General features: G+C 40.5%; 1 protein-coding gene across 2 annotated transcripts; it reads right to left on the bottom strand.

Annotated features, from left to right (window-relative positions):
- Positions 1 to 8,073: 8,073 nt before the first annotated feature.
- LOC115788753 (uncharacterized) lies at positions 8,074 to 16,843 on the bottom strand. 2 transcript variants are annotated; one of them, XM_030741915.1, is made up of 8 exons: positions 16,689 to 16,843; positions 15,839 to 15,872; positions 14,407 to 14,483; positions 13,148 to 13,253; positions 12,057 to 13,040; positions 11,224 to 11,376; positions 10,342 to 10,434; positions 8,074 to 9,060 (listed from the first exon to the last, which is right to left on the bottom strand). In XM_030741915.1, exons 5-8 carry the CDS (start codon positions 12,198 to 12,200, stop codon positions 8,740 to 8,742), a joined length of 711 nt encoding a protein of 236 aa, XP_030597775.1. In that variant the 5' UTR covers positions 12,201 to 13,040; positions 13,148 to 13,253; positions 14,407 to 14,483; positions 15,839 to 15,872; positions 16,689 to 16,843; the 3' UTR covers positions 8,074 to 8,739. The 2 variants fall into 2 exon arrangements, with proteins under 2 accessions (XP_030597775.1, XP_030597773.1); XM_030741913.1 differs by lacking the exon at positions 13,148 to 13,253.
- Between the last annotated feature and the right edge of the window lie 1,367 nt (positions 16,844 to 18,210).

Below are 18,210 nucleotides of genomic sequence, written 5' to 3' on the forward strand. Positions count from 1 at the left end.
GACATGCAAATTAGCTGGAAGGACCTATGGGAAATGGAAGCTGGTAGAATTAGCTTCCCTGCTTAGAGCAACATATGATATTCTTCCCTCTTCCACAAATCTCCACCAGTGGTTGGGCTAAGATCCTGCATGCCCACTGTGTTCAGCTCCAGCAACACTCAGGTACATCCTCACTGGCTGCAAACTGAGCCTCTCCCAGGGAAGATACACTTGGAGGCACAACCAGGTGTTAAAATCCCAGGCTGCATCTATCGAGGTGAAAAGCCATCAATGCCATTCTCCCTAGAACCAGAGAATTCCAACACAGGCCAGGAAAGGACCAGTGGACAGATGCACAGGACTGGGAAACGGTGACATAGGCCAACAGCTTGCAATTCCACCACAAATAATTACCTCCACCTTAAGACCAGACCTGGTACTCTGGTCCAACACCCTGCGTACCATTTACTTTATAGAACTGACAGTACCATGGGAGTATGCCACAGATGAGGCCTCTGAGAGGAAGATGCTGCGTTATACAGAGCTGAAGGTGGAGGCAGAACAGCAAGGATGGAGAGTGACAGTCCGCCAAGTGGAGGTTGGGTGTCGCGGCTTCATCTACTGTCAAGATACTTAAAGGCCTGGGGATTCACAGCCAAGCCCTACACCACACCATCAAGGAAATGTCAGGAATAGCTGAACGCTGCAACCAGTGGTTGTGGATCTACAGACACACACCCAGGTCTACAACATGCAATGATACTGAAATACACAACTGAAGATGGGCCCCTGGCGTCTGCTGGTGTTGGTCATCTTGGGTTAATCGTGTGCAGAGAACCTTCAAAGAAAGGGATCCTTACCATCATACACTTATACCTACACTTAATTTTCCCCTTCTTTTCAGTTCTTTGTACCTGATAAAAGGAAAAAATACAAAAATGCTCCCACTCTCAACAATAGTTTTCTCAACATTGTTGAGAGTGGGATCTCTGGTGTGTGTAGGCTTGCGGCAGTTATAACACCCATTTGACAGCTCTGAACAGACAAACATATATGGTGGACACCAGTTTCAGTTGGGGCTGCTTTTGGTGACATTACAGGCCTACTGTAGTTGTTCTGTCCCCCTTAAACTCTTGTCTCTGGGCCAGATTTCCTAAAGTCTGCAACAGCACAATGCTTTTTGACATTAAAAAGCTGCTGGATTTACTAAAGAGGAACAATCATGTCTGTGACTGAAAGTTGTAAACGAGTATTTTTGCAGCTATATTTGTAAGTTTCCCTTTCAGGAGGAGAATATTTAAATTCATGCATGTGTTACAAACTATGTGGCACACAATTAACTGCAAATTGCACAAAATTTAATGTAAAAAAAATCATGTCGTATGCCTGTTGTAATTGTGATGGCTGCTATTAGGAGCATTTATTTTTAGGAGCAGGAGATGTTATAAGAACAAATGCTTAATTGGCAGTATACATGGATGGCTCAAAGCTTTGAGTACAATGTCAAAACTCTCTGTCCTAAAGTTCTTCACTCAGACCTCACACTGACCTACGGAGCCCCACTTATTGCCAGCTGCCACAGTCACAGCCTAAGTTTTATCGTAGTGCTGCTCCTTCGTTGCTGATCACTGTCATGGGTACTCTATGGCAGCTGCAGGACTGCTTCGAAAGAACCAACTGGGACGTCTTTGAGGATCAGGATCTGGAAGTGTACACAACAACTGTACTACATCAAGAACTGTGTGGACAGTGTAACAGAGGATGATAACATCAGGGTTTACCTAAACCAAAAACCTTGGATGACAAAAGGGGTCCGAATTCTCCTCAACAAGCGTAACATCACATTCATGTCTGGGGACAGAACCTTGTACAGCGTGGCAAGAACCAACCTGAAGAGAGGCATCAAGGAGGCCAAGATTGAAGAGGAAAATTGAGGACCACTTTGCCAACAACCACCCACATCAGGTGTGGCAGGGTATTCAACACATCACCAACCGTTGGTGACTGTTGAGGGTGATGCCTCATTGGCAGAGAAACTTAATTGCTTCTTTGCCCGGTTTGAGGTGGGAGCAGCAGAAACAAATACAAGACCTCCACCAGTCTCCAATAACCACACCCTCATGGTGCAAGAACACGAAGTGAGACGTGCACTTAAAGCAGTGAACCCCAGGAAAGCGTCTGGTCCAGATGGTGTGACAGGAAAGGTGCCAAAAATATGCGTGGACCAATTATGTGGCATTTTCACCAAAATCTTCACCCTGTCCCTGTCAAAATCCATCATACCACCATGTCTGAAGTCTGCCACCATGATCCCGCTGTCAAAAAAGTACACCATCAGCAACCTCAATGACTACGTCCAGTCCCACTCACACCAGTCATAATGAAGTGCTTCGAGAGACTTGTTCTACAGCACATTAGAGTTACTCTCCCACCCAGCTTCGACCCGCATCAGTTTGCCTATAAAGCAAACAGGTCCACTGAGGATGCCATCAATACTGCCCTTCACACAGCACTCACACACCTGGAACACCAGGGGAGTTATGTGAGGATGCTGTTTATAGACTTTAGCTCTGACTATAATACAATCATCCCCAGCAGACTGGTGACCAAACTCACAGACTTTGGTCTTTCCCAGCACACCTGCATCTGGATTAAGGACTTTTTAACAAACCGCACCCAGTCTGTTAGATTAGGTCGCCATCATTCATCCAGGGTAACACTCAGTACTGGAGCTCCACAGGGCTGCGTGCTGAGTCCTCTCCTCTACACACTCTACACCTACAACTGTACCCCCACCCACTCCAGCAACACAATAATCAAGTTCGTGGATGACACGACTGTGGTGGGACTCATATCTGGTGGAGACGAGACCGCCTACAGGGATGAAGTCTAGGGACTGGCTGAGTGGTGTGCGAAGAACAATCTCTCCCTGAACTCCTCCAAAACAAAAGAACTGGTCATAGACTTTCGGAGGAAACACATAGACCCTGCACCACTCTTCATAAACGGGGACTGCGTGGAAAGAGTCCCTTTCCTCAGATTTCTGAGTATGCACATCTCTGAAAATCTCTCCTGGACCACCAACACCACAGCTGTGGTCAAGAAGGCACAGCAGAGACTCTGTTTCCTGAGAATTCTGAGGAAGAACAACCTTCAGGAGAAGCTGCTGGTGTCCTACTATCGCTGTGCCATTGAGAGTGTGCTGACCTACTGCATCTCAACATGGTACAGCAGCTGCTCAGAGGCAGAAAGGAGAGCACTACAGAGAGTGATCAACACAGCCCAGAAGATCAGCGGAGGCTGTCCACTGCCCCCTGACTGGGCAGTGGACAGCTCCCACTGCCTCAGCAGGGCAGCCAACATACTGAAAGACTCTTTTCACCCTAGATTTCATCTTTTCCAACAGCTGCCCTCTGGAAAACACTTCAGGTCCATCACATACAGGACAAACAGACTGAAAAACAACTTTACCCCAGCGCTGTACTGAACACTGCCAACACATGCACATGATTTTTTTTTAAAGCTACTCAGGGGCTATGCAATAATCTGCAGTTTATTTAATGTTTTTATAGTTTATTGAATGTTTAAGATTAAGATAGTGTTTATTTGTCACATGCACAGTTATACACAGTACAATGCACAGTGAAATGTATTTTGTACCTGCAACCATATATACACACACATATAAATAAGAAGAATAAAAATAAAAAAAAGTAATTCACACTATACACTATACTCTATATACTATACACTATACACACTTTTATAAATTATAATATTTACATTGTGCAATAATGGTCCAGTTAGGGCTCAGAGTTGAGCAGACGGATGGCTTGTGGGTAAAAACTCTTCTTCAACCTTTCAGTCTTAGCCCTCAGGCAGCGGTAACGCCGGCCTGATGGGAGCAGGGAGAAGAGAGAGTGTCAGGGGTGGCTGGGCTGTTTTAGGATCTTCATGGCCCTCAGCCTGCACTGCTTGGTGTAAATGTCCTGCAGGTTGGGGAGGGTGGTTCTGATGGTCCGTTCAGCTGAATGTTTTTATTGTGTTTAGAAACCTTAAGGATTGCCGCTCAGTTTCGTTGTTGTCATTTCATACAATGACAATAAAAGCTATCTATTGCAACCAAACTTGGTACACATGTGCGTCCTGGCACCTGGACCAGCCCCACAAAATTTGGGTGCTAATCTAATCTAATCTAATCTAATCTAATCTAATCTAATCTAATCTAATCTAATCTACTGTTCAATAGACCAAAAAAAACACCTGTAATAATTTTAGGACAGTTAGGTTGTGTGTCTGTGCACGTGTGCGTGTGCGTTAGTTTGCATGTGCGTGTATTATTTTGAAGATATAACAGAAATAAAGCTCCAGCAGTGTTTTTTTTTCTCAATCAAGATGGTTCCTTTATTCTTCTTGTGAATTTTGTTGTACTCCATTTCTTCATTCAGGATTCACCTGGATTAGAAATTTCTTCAAATCTTCAACTGATGATTTTCATTTGATATGTGACCAGTACATGTGCAAAAATACTGAATAAATATCATCAAGCATGAGGTATTGGATTGTACAGTTGTAATTATAAATGACAGTTCTGAACCTATTGAGTCAAGTCAATCCAGTATGATGATATGAATTATTATTTTTTTTAAACCAGTTTAAACCTGACCTGTCCTGTAATCAAGCAAAATTATTGTCTGCATACTCTGTTGTGCCAAACAGCTTTGCTGTGCCACGAGCAGCTGTACTGTAGGCTCCTCTTGTTGTTATTTTCTCTTTTCTTTATTTAGCTTTAAATGGTATGGTCCAACTACACTGGACCCGACAAGTGAAAGTGCCGGGGGTCACCAACTAATAAAATACCAAAGCACACAAACAAAATGAGGACTGAACAAAACCCAACAACAACAACAGCAACAAACAGCACCTGAAAGAGAAGTATAAAGCAGAAAACAAGCATATAGTCGTGTTCTGTTGCTTATGTGTGTGCATGTGCATGTCTGTGTGCGTCTGTATGTTTGTGATGAAACTTACTGGGTAAGGAGAAGCCACAACAACAACCCCCAGAGCCAGAGATAGACCCAGGAACCCCAAGCCACCCGCAGCCCCCCACGGGCACCTAAGATCCCAGACCACGCATCTCAATGACAACCACGTGCCCAACCCAAGAGGAGGAGGAGGGCAGCCCCAGCAGGGGGCCCCATGGCCAAAGGGCAAGAGGCCCACAGAACCAGTGACGTGGAGAGTTTTATATAAAACCCTGCCATATTTCCCAGAAATTAAAGGACAATTATCCACAAATTATACAAGTTTAATTGAATATATCATATTAAAAAAAAAATCATTTAAAAAAATCAGCCTTGAAAGTTGGCATGAAGTTCTCAACACATTCCTCTTCTGGCCCACTTTAAATTTTTCATTGTAATTTTCACAGAAATTAAAGGACAAATTTGCTCAAATTCAGCAAGGTTAATGCAAGATGAAAATATATCCACAACAAAAGTTGTTAAAAGTCATTCTTGAAAGTACGCATGTGTGCAGAGTTTCATTTCAAACCACTGTAGGATTCCACAGAAATTAAAGGATAAATCTACTAAAATTCACCAAGGTTAATGCAATATGAAAACATATCCAAAACAAATTCATTAAAAATCAACGCTGAGAGCTGACATGAAATTTTCAACAACTTCTGCTTTAAGCACACTTACTCTAAATTCTTTTTATATGATGGTATTATATTGTATTAACCTTTTTACATTTGAACAGAATTGTCCTTTATTTTCTAAGGAATCTTGCACCAATTTGTGATGAAAATCTGTGCACATTTTAAGTGAGTGAACGAGAACAGGAATCCACTGAGAATTCAATGTCAGCTGTTAAGGCTGATTTTTTTATGATTAATTTTTTTTTATATGATGTTATTGTAGACCATTAACCTTGCTGCACTTTAGAAGATTTGTCCTTTAATTTCCTGCAGCCCTTTACAGTGAAACATTTAAAGTGAATGCAATGGAAGAGGAATGTGTTCCATGTCAACTATCAAGGCTGATTTTTTTATGAATTTCTTTATATGATGTTATCATTTTCAACTATCCTTGTTGAATTTGAGGATAACTGTCTAATTCCTGGGAAATATGTCATTACTTTTGTCACGTTTCAGATGCACACTGAAAGACTATTCAATTTAGATTAAAGGAACAAAGGCAGACCTTAAACTAACCACTGTGTCATCAGTACAATCAGTAGAGTCAATGAGTCGTGATGTTACATATGATACTAAAGTCTTGAGGCCTGTGTCGAGTAAAGGGGGCATTTCCAAATGAAGACTGTGTTGTTTGTTTTTCAGAATATGACGTGATAAAAGACAGAAGCCCCATTTTCTGAAAGACTACTTTACTTTGTGATTCGAGTTGAAAAAGCAGCAGGAAATAGAGGAACTGAGGTTAGTCTCATCCACTATTAGCGGCATAATCAGAAGCATCTTGATCGTCACCTGTACAAATTAGTTCTTCAGTCTTCTGTGAGGGAGTCTTTTCTAAAGCTGGGGAAGTTATACCAAAAAGAGGGGGGGGTCGCCTGAGCCCCAACACTATCCAAAAATTTTTATTCCTGAAAAAAATAAATGAAGCACCCCCCCAACCCCCACCCAAGTGTGTGGTGTGTGTTTGTTTATCCACAAACACACACCACACACTGTCTATATACAATACTTCACTGATATACCACAGCTGATGTATTGATACTTTGATATACCATAATCAGGTTAGATTCATTTCATCTGGCTTCAGATGGAGCTTTTTACTGGTATGATAATTATGCTAAAAGATCTGCCAGCCCACATGTGATGTAACAGTAGGAATGCTGTACATCACATGTCCAGGAGATGGCATTACTCCTGAATGAGCTGTTAGAGGGGCTTGGTGTGATTAGGCTTTTGGGGAAGCGTTTGGCTGGAAAAAGAGGAGAGCCACCCATCATACTGCATTAATCTTGCTGAATTTGAGCAAATTTGTCCTTTAATTTCTGTGGACTCCTGACACGCTTTGTGATGAAACTGTGCACACATGTAGACTAGGTCGGCCAGAAGAGGAACGTGTTGAGAACTTCATGTCAACTTTCAAGGATAATCCTTGTTTTCGTGAATAGTTGGATGGTCCCAATGTATGCTAAAGGAGGCAATAAAACATTGAAGCTCCTTTTCTTAGTATTTTGAGAATTGGAACTGCGCTAATTATGGCTGCCACACAGATACTTCTGGATCACCTTTCTCATTTAGGAGCCTTCCTAAGCAAAATGAACTATTGGAACACACCCTGTATCCCTATGTCTGGTCACTCTACACTCTTAACCCAAATTAGTTGAGTTTACTAGAAAATCGCGTGGAAACTCGTTGCCTTAAACCATTCTAGTTTTTACACAAAGATGAAACTAAATATGTTTAGTAGTCTTTACTAAAATTGATTACCTCATATAAATTTCTTCCCATTTATGTGAGCTAATCAATTTTAGTAAATACTACTAAACATGTTTGATACATTGTACTAAGGTTCTAAGTTAACACAACTAAACATGTTTAGTAGTCTTAACTAAAATTGATTACCTCATATAAATTTCTTCCTATTTATGTGAGCTAATCAATTTTAGTAAATACTACTGAACATGTTTGATACATTGCACTAAGGTTCTAAGTTAACACAACTAAACATGTTTAGTTTCATCTTTGTGTAAAAACTAGAATGGTTTAAGGCAACGAGTTTCCACGCGATTTTCTAGTAAACTCAACTAATTTGGATTAAGAGTGAAAATTACTTTTAAGCTAAACTGTAAAGCAAATAAGCAATTTAACATTTAAAGCTATTTATATTTTGTTAATATAATTAATAACATTTCCTCTTACCCTCTTCCTATTACCCTTTTTATGTTCAAGTTGTATTGAATGTAACACTAAATTGTAAAGAGAATAAATCAAATACATTTCAACATTCCAATATTTTATTTTTTGCAGAATACTTACGCAAAAGACAATTTTAACTGTAGTTTGTCATGTTTTTCAGAAGTATAAAAAAGTATCAAAACAGTAGCCATTCAAAAAAAGTTTGCCATACAAAAGGCAAGTAAAAATAGGCATATGTGCTTGAACTCAATTCTAACATGTTTAGAGAAGGAATACAAATGCAGCAGCATTCAACAAAAATATTTGCATCCTTTTGAAAAAACTGGACACCTTAAAATAGGACACAATCTCCAACTTGGAAAATGAACAGATCAACTATGTTTAAGGGAAGATTTTGCATGTTTTATGTAAATGTACAGTCTGTGTTGTTAGTAAATGTAATCAACTGAAGCAATAAATTCCTGTGCTGCTATTGACTGAAAAAACCTGTAAAATAAGCAGTAATGTTGCTGTTGAGGAAGAATTACATTATTTTGAATTTACTGCTTCAAATGACTACATTTACCATCAACACAAACTGGACGTTTACATGAAAAGTGCTGAATTTTCCTTTAACTGTATCAACTAAATATTACTATGGAGCCCTGAGCATACACTTCTAAATCCTGTTTTTTAGAGTACAAGTGGCTGGACACTGATGTCTCTTATAACACTGTAAGCTGAACATTACAAACTTTCTTAAGAAATAAAAGTTGTGGCAGTACTGCTGCACTGAACTGCATTAGATAAGAGCAACTTTATCAACTCCATCTGCATTGAGTATATTTTCAACCCCCTGACTGTTCACTGACAACACACAAGACATTTCGTTACATCGCAAGCTGGTTTTTCAATGTTTGTAACTTTGGTTTTAGTTCAACGTGGCCCAGCTCAAGAAATACCTGTTGGATGAACTGGAACGTGAACTTCATAGAAATGGGGTAACTGAGATGCATTGCATATGCAAGTCCAAAGAGAAGACACATAGCTTTTGGCAGGTCTTGAATGTTGTCCATCACCACTTCTCCCTCAATGACAATTTTTAGTGAGGCTGGACTGAGATGCAGGGAGGATGAGGGCACAGCACCTTCAGGTTCAACAAGGAGGATCCCAATGTCAATGTTGCGGAAAGAGTCATCATCATCTGAGTCCTTTATAAATGACAAGAGCACAACAGTGATATTTCAGTGACCATCAATAATTGATAAAAAAAAATAACTTCCACAATCAAATTGAAATTTCTGTCATATCTGTTTTATCATGCTATGCAGCCCTAGTTTCCTAGTGTAAATGTTGAATGAGTTGGAGCTCCACAAAAGAACATCTATCCAGCATCTTCATGTGCTAGTGCTAAGTGGAACAATACCTTATCCTTTGAATTGTTTAAAACTATGCTCACAAGTTTTCTTCAATCACTGGAACTGCCATCTGTTTTCCCACGCCTGTCTGTCTATGCCCAAATCCTGACATGAACCCAACACAGCATAGCATAAGATATAAATTAAGATATATATATAAAAAAAAAAAAAAAAAACTATCCCTTTAAAGTGGGTTGCATGAGGTGCTTACAGATGGTCAGCATACTTACCTACAGTAGATGGTGGTCAGCCTTTCCCCACTTTGGAGAAGCAGCAGGTGGATCAGTGTAGGTAGATAAGCAATGTACTGCTGCAACTTGTATTTTTAGATAAGTCAAAAAATTTATATCAGTTTTAGTGGACGCATACTATTTTCAGCATCTCAAACTGCTGTCCAACGGACCTATCTGACTAGAAAATTAAGTTACAGCACTCTCTTCATGCCAACCAAATGCCATAGGAAAAATTAGTAATTTTACCTCACAGAACACAAGAGTTGTTAGTCTAGCATGTCCTTGATCCTTAAATGTGTGCTACTGTGTGATTTTAGTGAATCCAAACCAATCAAATAATAACACAATCGAACAGACTGAGGCAGCAGTAGAAGAGCCGTTCCTCTGTTCAGCAAAGTAAACAGATTTTGTCTATGAAGTTTGGCAGGAGAAATCTATATACAACTTATATAAAAGTAATTTTATGTCAGAAGTCTGACTGACAGTAAGGTAATGCAGTGAAAATATTCTGTGTATAGTGTACATTTCACTGATCTAGATTTTTTAGGTGGCTAAAATAATGTTGTTATAAACACTGATCACAGCAGTATATTGCTTAGTTTCCTACACCAGTACCTCTGCTGCTTCTCCAAACCGGGGCCGTGTCAAATGGCACTTAATTCAAGTAATACACTGACTTTGGATAAATAGGTCATACAACACAGCTGCAAAACATTATTGCAAAGTAAATATTAAAGAATTTAAAGTATTTCAAAGACCCATGAGAACCGTGTATAAGAGTGAAAATTCAAGATTGAGTTGTTATTGTTCCTTTAGGTAGTCTTTAAGTAAAATTACTTACAAAGGCTGGTTTGTAGAAGTCTGTGGGGTTGTCACCAAGGATAACAGGAAGTCCTCTGAGCACCAGTGTTCGAATATCAGTTGGCTCTGCAGTCTTTTGGGCAGTAAAATGACAAAAATAAGCAAGTAACTAAGCACAATTGATTGTATCAAAAAATATAAAGTCCCCACATCTTCTTAAGCATCGTTATTACGAATGTACAATATATCGGCATTAACATCGGTATCAGCCAATATTAGTCATTTGTTAACATGTGAGTATTGGTCCGATAAACAAAACTGGGCCAATATTAACAACCCATATCTATTTCCATCTTCTTGTCATTTGATTCCGGACGGGCAGGGGAGGAGGTTGGTCATGTGGTATTTGTTTGGTCATGTGACAGCAATGCAGCGCAAGATTGTGAGGAGTTCATCTGAAGCAGAGAATCAATGTCAGCTGTGGGATTGTTTTGTTTTTTCCAAGGTGTCGAAAGGGTAGTGAAATATATATATTGTATACATTATCAGTTATCTGCCATAACAGCAATATTAATATCGGGTATCGATATCATCCCACATTTTAATATCAGTGCATCCCTAATGGTAATCAAGGACTTTTGAAGGCACATTCCCTAAAATTTAAGAAATACATGGCTCATGGTTAATTAACCCACTGAGACAGTAACACCCTTAACACTGAGAAGAACTAGCAGGTTTTACTGAAGTTCTCTGAAAGTTTAAGTGAAGTTCAGAAACTCAGCCTTGTTTTTCCATCCCTAAATTCAAAATCTTTTAATCATTTCAACAATCTATGTGAAGCATGAAAATAAATACAGTTGGACTTAAAGCCAAGTCATTACATGAGCTGTTGCACACAATGCAAGTGATTAATAGGACCAACCTTTGTTTGTTGGGAAAGCTGTGTCAACATTTGGCCAATGTTCCCTCTCTTGGATCGAAAAATCTCGATAAGACGAGGACTGTGCCGATCAATGCTCTCATAGAATTCCTGTTTGAGATTCTTGCCAACAATCCTGTTGAACTCCATGCATACCTGCAAAATACAGAAAATGCTCCAATATTACATCTTTACAGCTAATAACTGAAGGTGGAAGCACCAGAGTGAGGACAGCAATAAAAATTGCACAGGTGTGGACATGGTCAGCTGTAAAACACAAAGCCCCCTTCAACTCACTCACTTAACACTTTAAATTTGGGGATATTTCAGTTATTCTAGTCAAACTTCTTTAACAAAAACTTTGTACCGCACACAACACAGGAGTTGCTTTTCTACTGCCCTGATTGTTTGTAGTATTGTGTTACTTTTGTGTAGCAGACCATTGCTACATATAAACAGACTATTAATATTTTGTGTCAAATTATATATTTTTGTTGGCAAGTAACCTTTTAATAAGCAGGATAGCGTACCGTGAATAGGGAATTAATAGATGATAAACCTCTTCAGAATAATCTGAAATCAGAGTTCTGCATCAGGGTGTTGATTTCACAATAACGACCAACTCAATATACAATATTCCTTACCAAAAAAGATAAAGGCAGCTGTAGATAGCAACTACCATGTCCTGCATGGTAAAATTACTTTTTTTTTTGCTGACAGTGGGAATGGCTAACAGATAAATATTTTTAGGTTTTATAAAGGCAGTTTCCTAAGAGAAACACAGACACATATTTAAAAAAAAAAGTTCTCATTATTTTATTCATGAATGAACTAACCTGATCTTCTGTGAAAAGAGCAGGCCAACGTTCCACCATCTCACATACGGCAGGTTCTGACTCCACCACCTCTTTTCTTCTCAATGCAAACGTCAGATCCATCTTCTCTTTTACAAGCTGTCCATTTGGTGTTCTCTTCTGCATTTCATTAACCAAGTCTTTGCGGGCACCCTCAAGGGCTACCTGATTAAATCCGTCTGGAAAGTTGGGTAAGAAGTTGATCTCGCCTTTCTTTGCCTTCTTGATGTTCTTGTTGGCTGGTTCTCCTTCAGTTGAATGCCCTCCTCATTTCCCTGCATTTACTGCTACATCAAGGCACCCTGATCTTCTGCGCTTTGTTCTGTAATTAGCCATTTTAAATTTTAGACTATTTTTCCAGCCACTACAGCGACTGGTTGAGCCTCGCTCCTGGAGAGAGGGGTGCTTGCTTATGAGGGCTTGTGCAACACTTTCGAACTGAGCATTATTTGGGTATGCTGTGTAACTATACATGCTCTCTGCCAATCTTTCAAGAATCTCATGTTTCAGCTCTTTTGTTACTTTCAGGTGCGTACCATCACGAAGAAACTGAAGATCTGCTTGCCTAAGTCTATATGCTACATCAACAGAAAAATCTGGGATATCAAAACAATCTGGCCACTGTTTCTGTCGCTCCTGCGAGGATGTAGAGAGGATCTCTGTATCTGCTACACTGGGTGTGCCACTCAAAATTTCTTCAGATGTTGAGACAGATACCAACTCAAGTAGAGGGATGACCTTGACTGTTGGTTTTTCAGGAAGATCTTCGATATCTGTCAGATTGCACACTTCATAATTGAATTCAGGATCTTGGTACTGGAGACTGAAGTTGAAATTAAGTCCCAGTGATTCTTTAAGCTTGCCTATCAAATCCTCCACTGTAGTAGGTCTTGTATTCAGAACAACCTTTCTTATATCTGTCTCTGTGAAAATTACTCTCAAGGTCATCTTCTGGTGTGCTGCCATCTTGGAAATAAAAAAATAGCTTATTAGAAATATATACACAAAGACATAGATATTCAGTTTAACATATGGCTTATCAAAAAAGATACAAAATTACCAATTAGGCTTACATTTAGACTCTATCCAGAGCAATGCTAGTACTGACAACACTTGTGGTTTCTCAACACAGAATATAGCGAGTGAGTGTCACTGCTGAATTTTCTCCAAATCTGTATGCTGACAGAGGGAAAACATCATTCAGCTCTTTTAGTTCCACCACACACAAAGAGGGATTTGCGCTGCCACAGAGTTCAAATGATCTGAAATGTTCATGGTACCATGCCGTCATTGTATTGCACACAAACAAGATCTCTGTGTTTATTGCCACAATCTGCTTGATCTGTTTGAAATTTGGGAGGCCTGAACATGAACCGACAGAGAGTATCATATCAGCACAATATCTAATTCCATCTACAGAGACTGATGATGCAACCAGAACCTTTGTAAGCTGGGGTACTCTCTTGCAGAAAACTTGTTGGACATTCTCGGGGAAAGATGTGATCAGTGCTGTGGTAACTTTGTCCAGCTCAACTGAGGGCTTGAAAAACGAACTTGTGTCCAAACAGTAAGCCATCATTTTCTGATGCTTTACAGCCAGTGTAAGTGCCACATGTCTGAAGTTGTGTGCATTACGAATGACCCGCTTGAAGAATTTATGTTTTCCCTCGAAACGCATTGTCCAGACATCTGACAGTGGGCCAAATGCCTTAATCATCTCAGGATAATGCTCAATGAAGTGGTGTTTTGGACGCAATTTGAAATTTGGGAATGTAGTTTGCAACAGTTCTCTGTGTTCTGACACTTTGCAGTCAAAGAAATGTATAGACTCTTCAGTGTGCCTTGTTGCTACAGCCAATTCAACAATATCTTTAAGGAGCATCAGAACGTTCCAGGCATCGTCCCCTTCAGGCACTTTATGGCCAATGAGAAGTGGGAGCAACCTGATTAGAGCCCAGTTCTCATGGCCATTTCCACCTATGGTCCCTTTGGTAGAGAAGCCTTGGGCAATAGGCTGAGGCTGGTCAGTTTTGTCATGAAAAGCATATGCAAAAGATTTGATAGCATGGTTCAGTGTTTCTAATGTGAAATATTTCTTAGAAATCAGTTCTGAAATGCAGAGTGATAACTCAACAGGAACAACCCCTTCAAAAAGGTCGTGTAGGATGTCAGGGGGATAGCCACGAGCAACATGAAAGTGCTCCAGACTGTCAGTTAGTACACATCGTCCCTTTACACCATACTGTTTTGCCAAAGTGGGATCCTGCTGTACCTCCTGTACCTGTTTGTTGTGAATGTCTGCAGTTCGGGGTTCAAAAGAGCCCGAGCTTACCTCCTTGTCTTGGATCTCACTCCTCGTTGCCATGCAGAACCTGCAGAACTTGTCCACTCCAAAGCTCTCAAAGAATCCTGCAAAAGAATGAGCAGCCAAGTTATCAGCAGCCACATACAACACTGTGCCTTTGACACATGCTCCCAACTTCTCAACATATAGGCCATCTTGCTCCAAAGAAACCAGATCCTGGATCAGAGGATGAAGAAATTTAGCATAGCCATATTCTTTTACATCAGAGGCTTTACATAAAAGAGCAAGTTGAATGGACTGGAGTGTGGACCTATATTTTGATGGCACATTGGCAAGCACCCAATACACTGCACTCATTTTATGTTTCTTCTTAGATGTCCCTAATGGATTGGACACTTCAAAATCATCTGTGTAAAGTCCAACAGCGATTCTGAATTCCTCGCTGTTAAGGAGGCCATTTCCTTTACAGTACAAACCATCTCTGTATGTACTGTACTCATGTGGCACATGTTTTTGTACTGGAAGAGCTTTATCTAAAATGTCTGCCCTGTTCAACATTTTCTGTAACATGGCATTTATAGGAACATATACAGCACTAGATTTCTTTTCCCTGGCAATAAAGTACTCAACTGGCATAACCACATCAAAGTTTTTGTTTACATATGCTGCTCTCCTTTAGAGGTTGATAAGGAGCCACCCTTGCCACAATACTTTAGTATGATATTGCTCTCTGAGGCAGCCCTGACTACCTGTTTCACAGTTGAATCATCTACATCTGTGTGTAGCTTCAAAATGTCCTTGACTGAATTGTGCAGCAGTGGTTGGGACAGTTCACTTAAATGTAGGAGCTGTTGTATAACTTCATCGATAGAACTTTGTGGAATGTGGAGGATGGTTTGCATCTTTAAAAAAAGAGCAGCTAGGTTGTGCTCCAACTGTTTCCCAAGATCATGATGCTCTTCATTGCTGGACTCTTCGCTGCCTTCTAAATCAACAGTGTTGTTTGGGGGCCCATGTTCCTCTTCTGCCACTTCATTGGTTTCACTACCAGACACTATTTCTGGTTTGAACATCTTCCAATTGCCTGTTCTGTGCTGTTTACTTCTGTGTGCATTGAATGTGGAGTACACAGTAGTATGAAAGTTACACCCATTATATGGACAGTGGACTCTGTGATTAACTTTTAAATGTGTACTCCGCAAGTGAGTGATAAAAACTGCCTCTGTGCAAGCAGCAGAAAAATCACAGGACTGACAGTGAAAGGTCAGTGTTTCACACAGTTGTGCATCTTGGTCTTTCTGGTGAATTTTGGATAAGTGGACCCTAAGTGCACTGATGGACTTAAATGTGCATAAACACTCTTGGTGTAAGCAAGGAAATGGTACAGTTCTGGTGTAGCTTCCATGTTTTAGCCTGTAATGTTTTAAGAGGTAACCCCTTTTCTCTGATGTAAACTCACAGTATTTGCACTTCCACTGCATCTTCACACGGACCTGTAAGAACAAAAAATAATAAAAATTTTAGCACACTTGTCCACAACCATGTCATCAGTGATCAAGGAAATATGGTACTTTGAAATACTGTCTCCCTTTGAAATTTCTGTTCTCAGCCTGAAAATTTTGTTTTCCCATTTCACATTAGAGTTAAAATATTGCCAAATGAGTTAGGCTTACCCTTCTGTCTGCAGACAATTGACAGGTTTAATAACGTTTCTAACTTGTTGTCAGTTCTGTATTTTAAGAGTCTGGAGATCAGAGGTGGAGAAGAAGAACTGGCGATAACCTCAGCTTCAGCTCTTTAGTCATACAAGATTTCAACCTTTGTGTCCGACCATTACATTTCAGTACATACGAAACCGTATAGAAAAAAAACGTGGACTAGGTTAACACAAGCACATGCTGTTACGAACGATGTGAAACGCTAAGCTAACGATAGCATTTAGCTGTCTTGACACTACTGGAGCGGCTTTTTCGATTAAAAAAAATTACCCTCAGAGACAGGATACACTCGGCTTAAACTTGGTGTAATAAAGGTTTATTTCAGCAAAGTACATCTCTCCTAAAGTAACTGTCCGTTATAAACTGAGACTCGTCAGTATGCTAACACTAAGCCAATGCTAACATTCGCGCTCGCCACTCCACTCGCGATATTTAACTTCGATTCCAAAACCCCTCACTTTACCAAAGTGTCGATAATGGTGGCGGTAGGCTGTAACTATAATTTTCAGTTATATCTGCACATGGAACTCAGCTATCTTTTAAGCAAAGAAATAGCTAGAATTATTTAAAATAGTTATTCTTCACACTTACCAGTCAGGAGTCGTTGAACTTGCCACGGTGCATGTTGCAGCAGGACTGAGTTTGAATATGCCCCGCCCCTTCACTTCAAAAACATAATATCTTTAGTAATCTCTGCTTAACAAGTTCATTACACTCTATATTTGTGTAGAAAAGTACAGTTAACTAATTTGATTTAGTAATGGGACAACATTTTTACCAAACACGAAAGAATAAGTAATGATTACTAAAACGTTTAATTACAATTAATATCTGGGTTAAGAGTGTACTGTGTTGTCCCAGATGAGGAGGTAGCTGGCAAGAGGGAGGCCTGGGCTTCTCTATTTAGGCTGCTGTCCCCGCAACCTGGCCCCCAGATAGGCAGAAGAATTACCTCTCCAGCCACCTCTTCCAGTTTATCCAGGGGAACACTGAGGCATTCCCAGGCCAGCTGAGATATAATCTCTGCAGTATGTCCTGGGTCTGCCCCTGGGCCTCCTCTCAGTATTACAGGCCTGGAACACATCCCCCAAAGGTGGCAGGAGACATTGTAGTCAGACACCCAAACCACCTCAACTAGCACTTTTCAATGTGGAGGAGTAGCGGCTGTACTCTGAGCCACTCTCAATTATGACTGCACTCTTTACCCTATCTCTAAGGGAGAGGCTCATCACCAGACTCTGAGCACCTCCTTAATCTCACTGACATGTCTCATGTAGAGGAAGCAAACTATTCCTTCCACCACCCAACTATATTACCAGTTGGTCAGCAACACCCCAACTAAACTATACACCATATGAGTAGAGCACCACTTTCCCCTCCTGAGTCACCTGATTGTTTGCCAGATTCATTTTGAGGCAGTGTTAAAGTCTTTTTCCACGGCCTCACCAAACTCATCCCACACCCATTTTTTTTTGCTTCAGCACTGCTCGAGCTGTGTTCTGCTTGGCTTGCTGGTACCTATCAGCTTCCTTTGAAGTCCCACAAGCTATCCAAGCTTGATAGGACTCCTTCAGCTTGATGGCTCCCTTCTCTACAGTGTCCACTCTCTGGTTCGGGGATTACCACCACGACATGCACCTTGCAGCTGCAGCTCCGTGCGGCGGTCTCAACAATAGAGGTGCGGAACATGGTCGATTCACACTTACTGTCTCCAGCTTACAGGAGGATGAGCCAATGTCTCCTCTCCGGGCTGGGGCCCATATTCCAGGCAGGATAAACTGTTCCCGTGTTCTTTAATAGGGATTGTCTGAATCGTTCTTTGTCTGGCCTCTTATCAAGGACAAATTTGCCTTGGGAGAACCTGCCAGGAGGCAAGAGCCTAAAGTCCAAAAACTCCTAGTTTAGTCAAATAAGAAATTAATTGCCAGGAATATTGTACTTTTCTGGCACTACATTTATATACATTTTTTCATTCCTTTTCCCCCCCAGAGTGCTAGTTGTAAATTTCAAACTCCTAAGTTTCCCGATCATACTCCCCTCGTTCATTTATTAACCAGTTGCAAAGTTGGGGGTTGCAAATGTTTAAGAGCTGTTATGAATAAAATCCTGTAGG

The sequence above is a fragment of the Archocentrus centrarchus genome, chromosome 11 (genome assembly GCF_007364275.1).
Source record: "Archocentrus centrarchus isolate MPI-CPG fArcCen1 chromosome 11, fArcCen1, whole genome shotgun sequence".
Lineage (NCBI taxonomy): Eukaryota > Metazoa > Chordata > Actinopteri > Cichliformes > Cichlidae > Archocentrus > Archocentrus centrarchus.

What these genes read in the sequence shown, in the direction of transcription:
- LOC115788753 (XM_030741913.1), bottom strand. Translation starts at nt 12,200, where the DNA reads ATGCAGAAGAGAACACCAAATGGACAGCTTGTAAAAGAGAAGATGGAT. An exon ending in AGCTTTCCCAACAAACAAAG is followed by an intron (nt 10,435 to 11,223) that starts GTTGGTCCTATT and finishes ACTGCCCAAAAG; the next exon opens with ACTGCAGAGCCAACTGATAT. An exon ending in ACTTCTACAAACCAGCCTTT is followed by an intron (nt 9,061 to 10,341) that starts GTAAGTAATTTT and finishes TCATTTATAAAG; the next exon opens with GACTCAGATGATGATGACTC.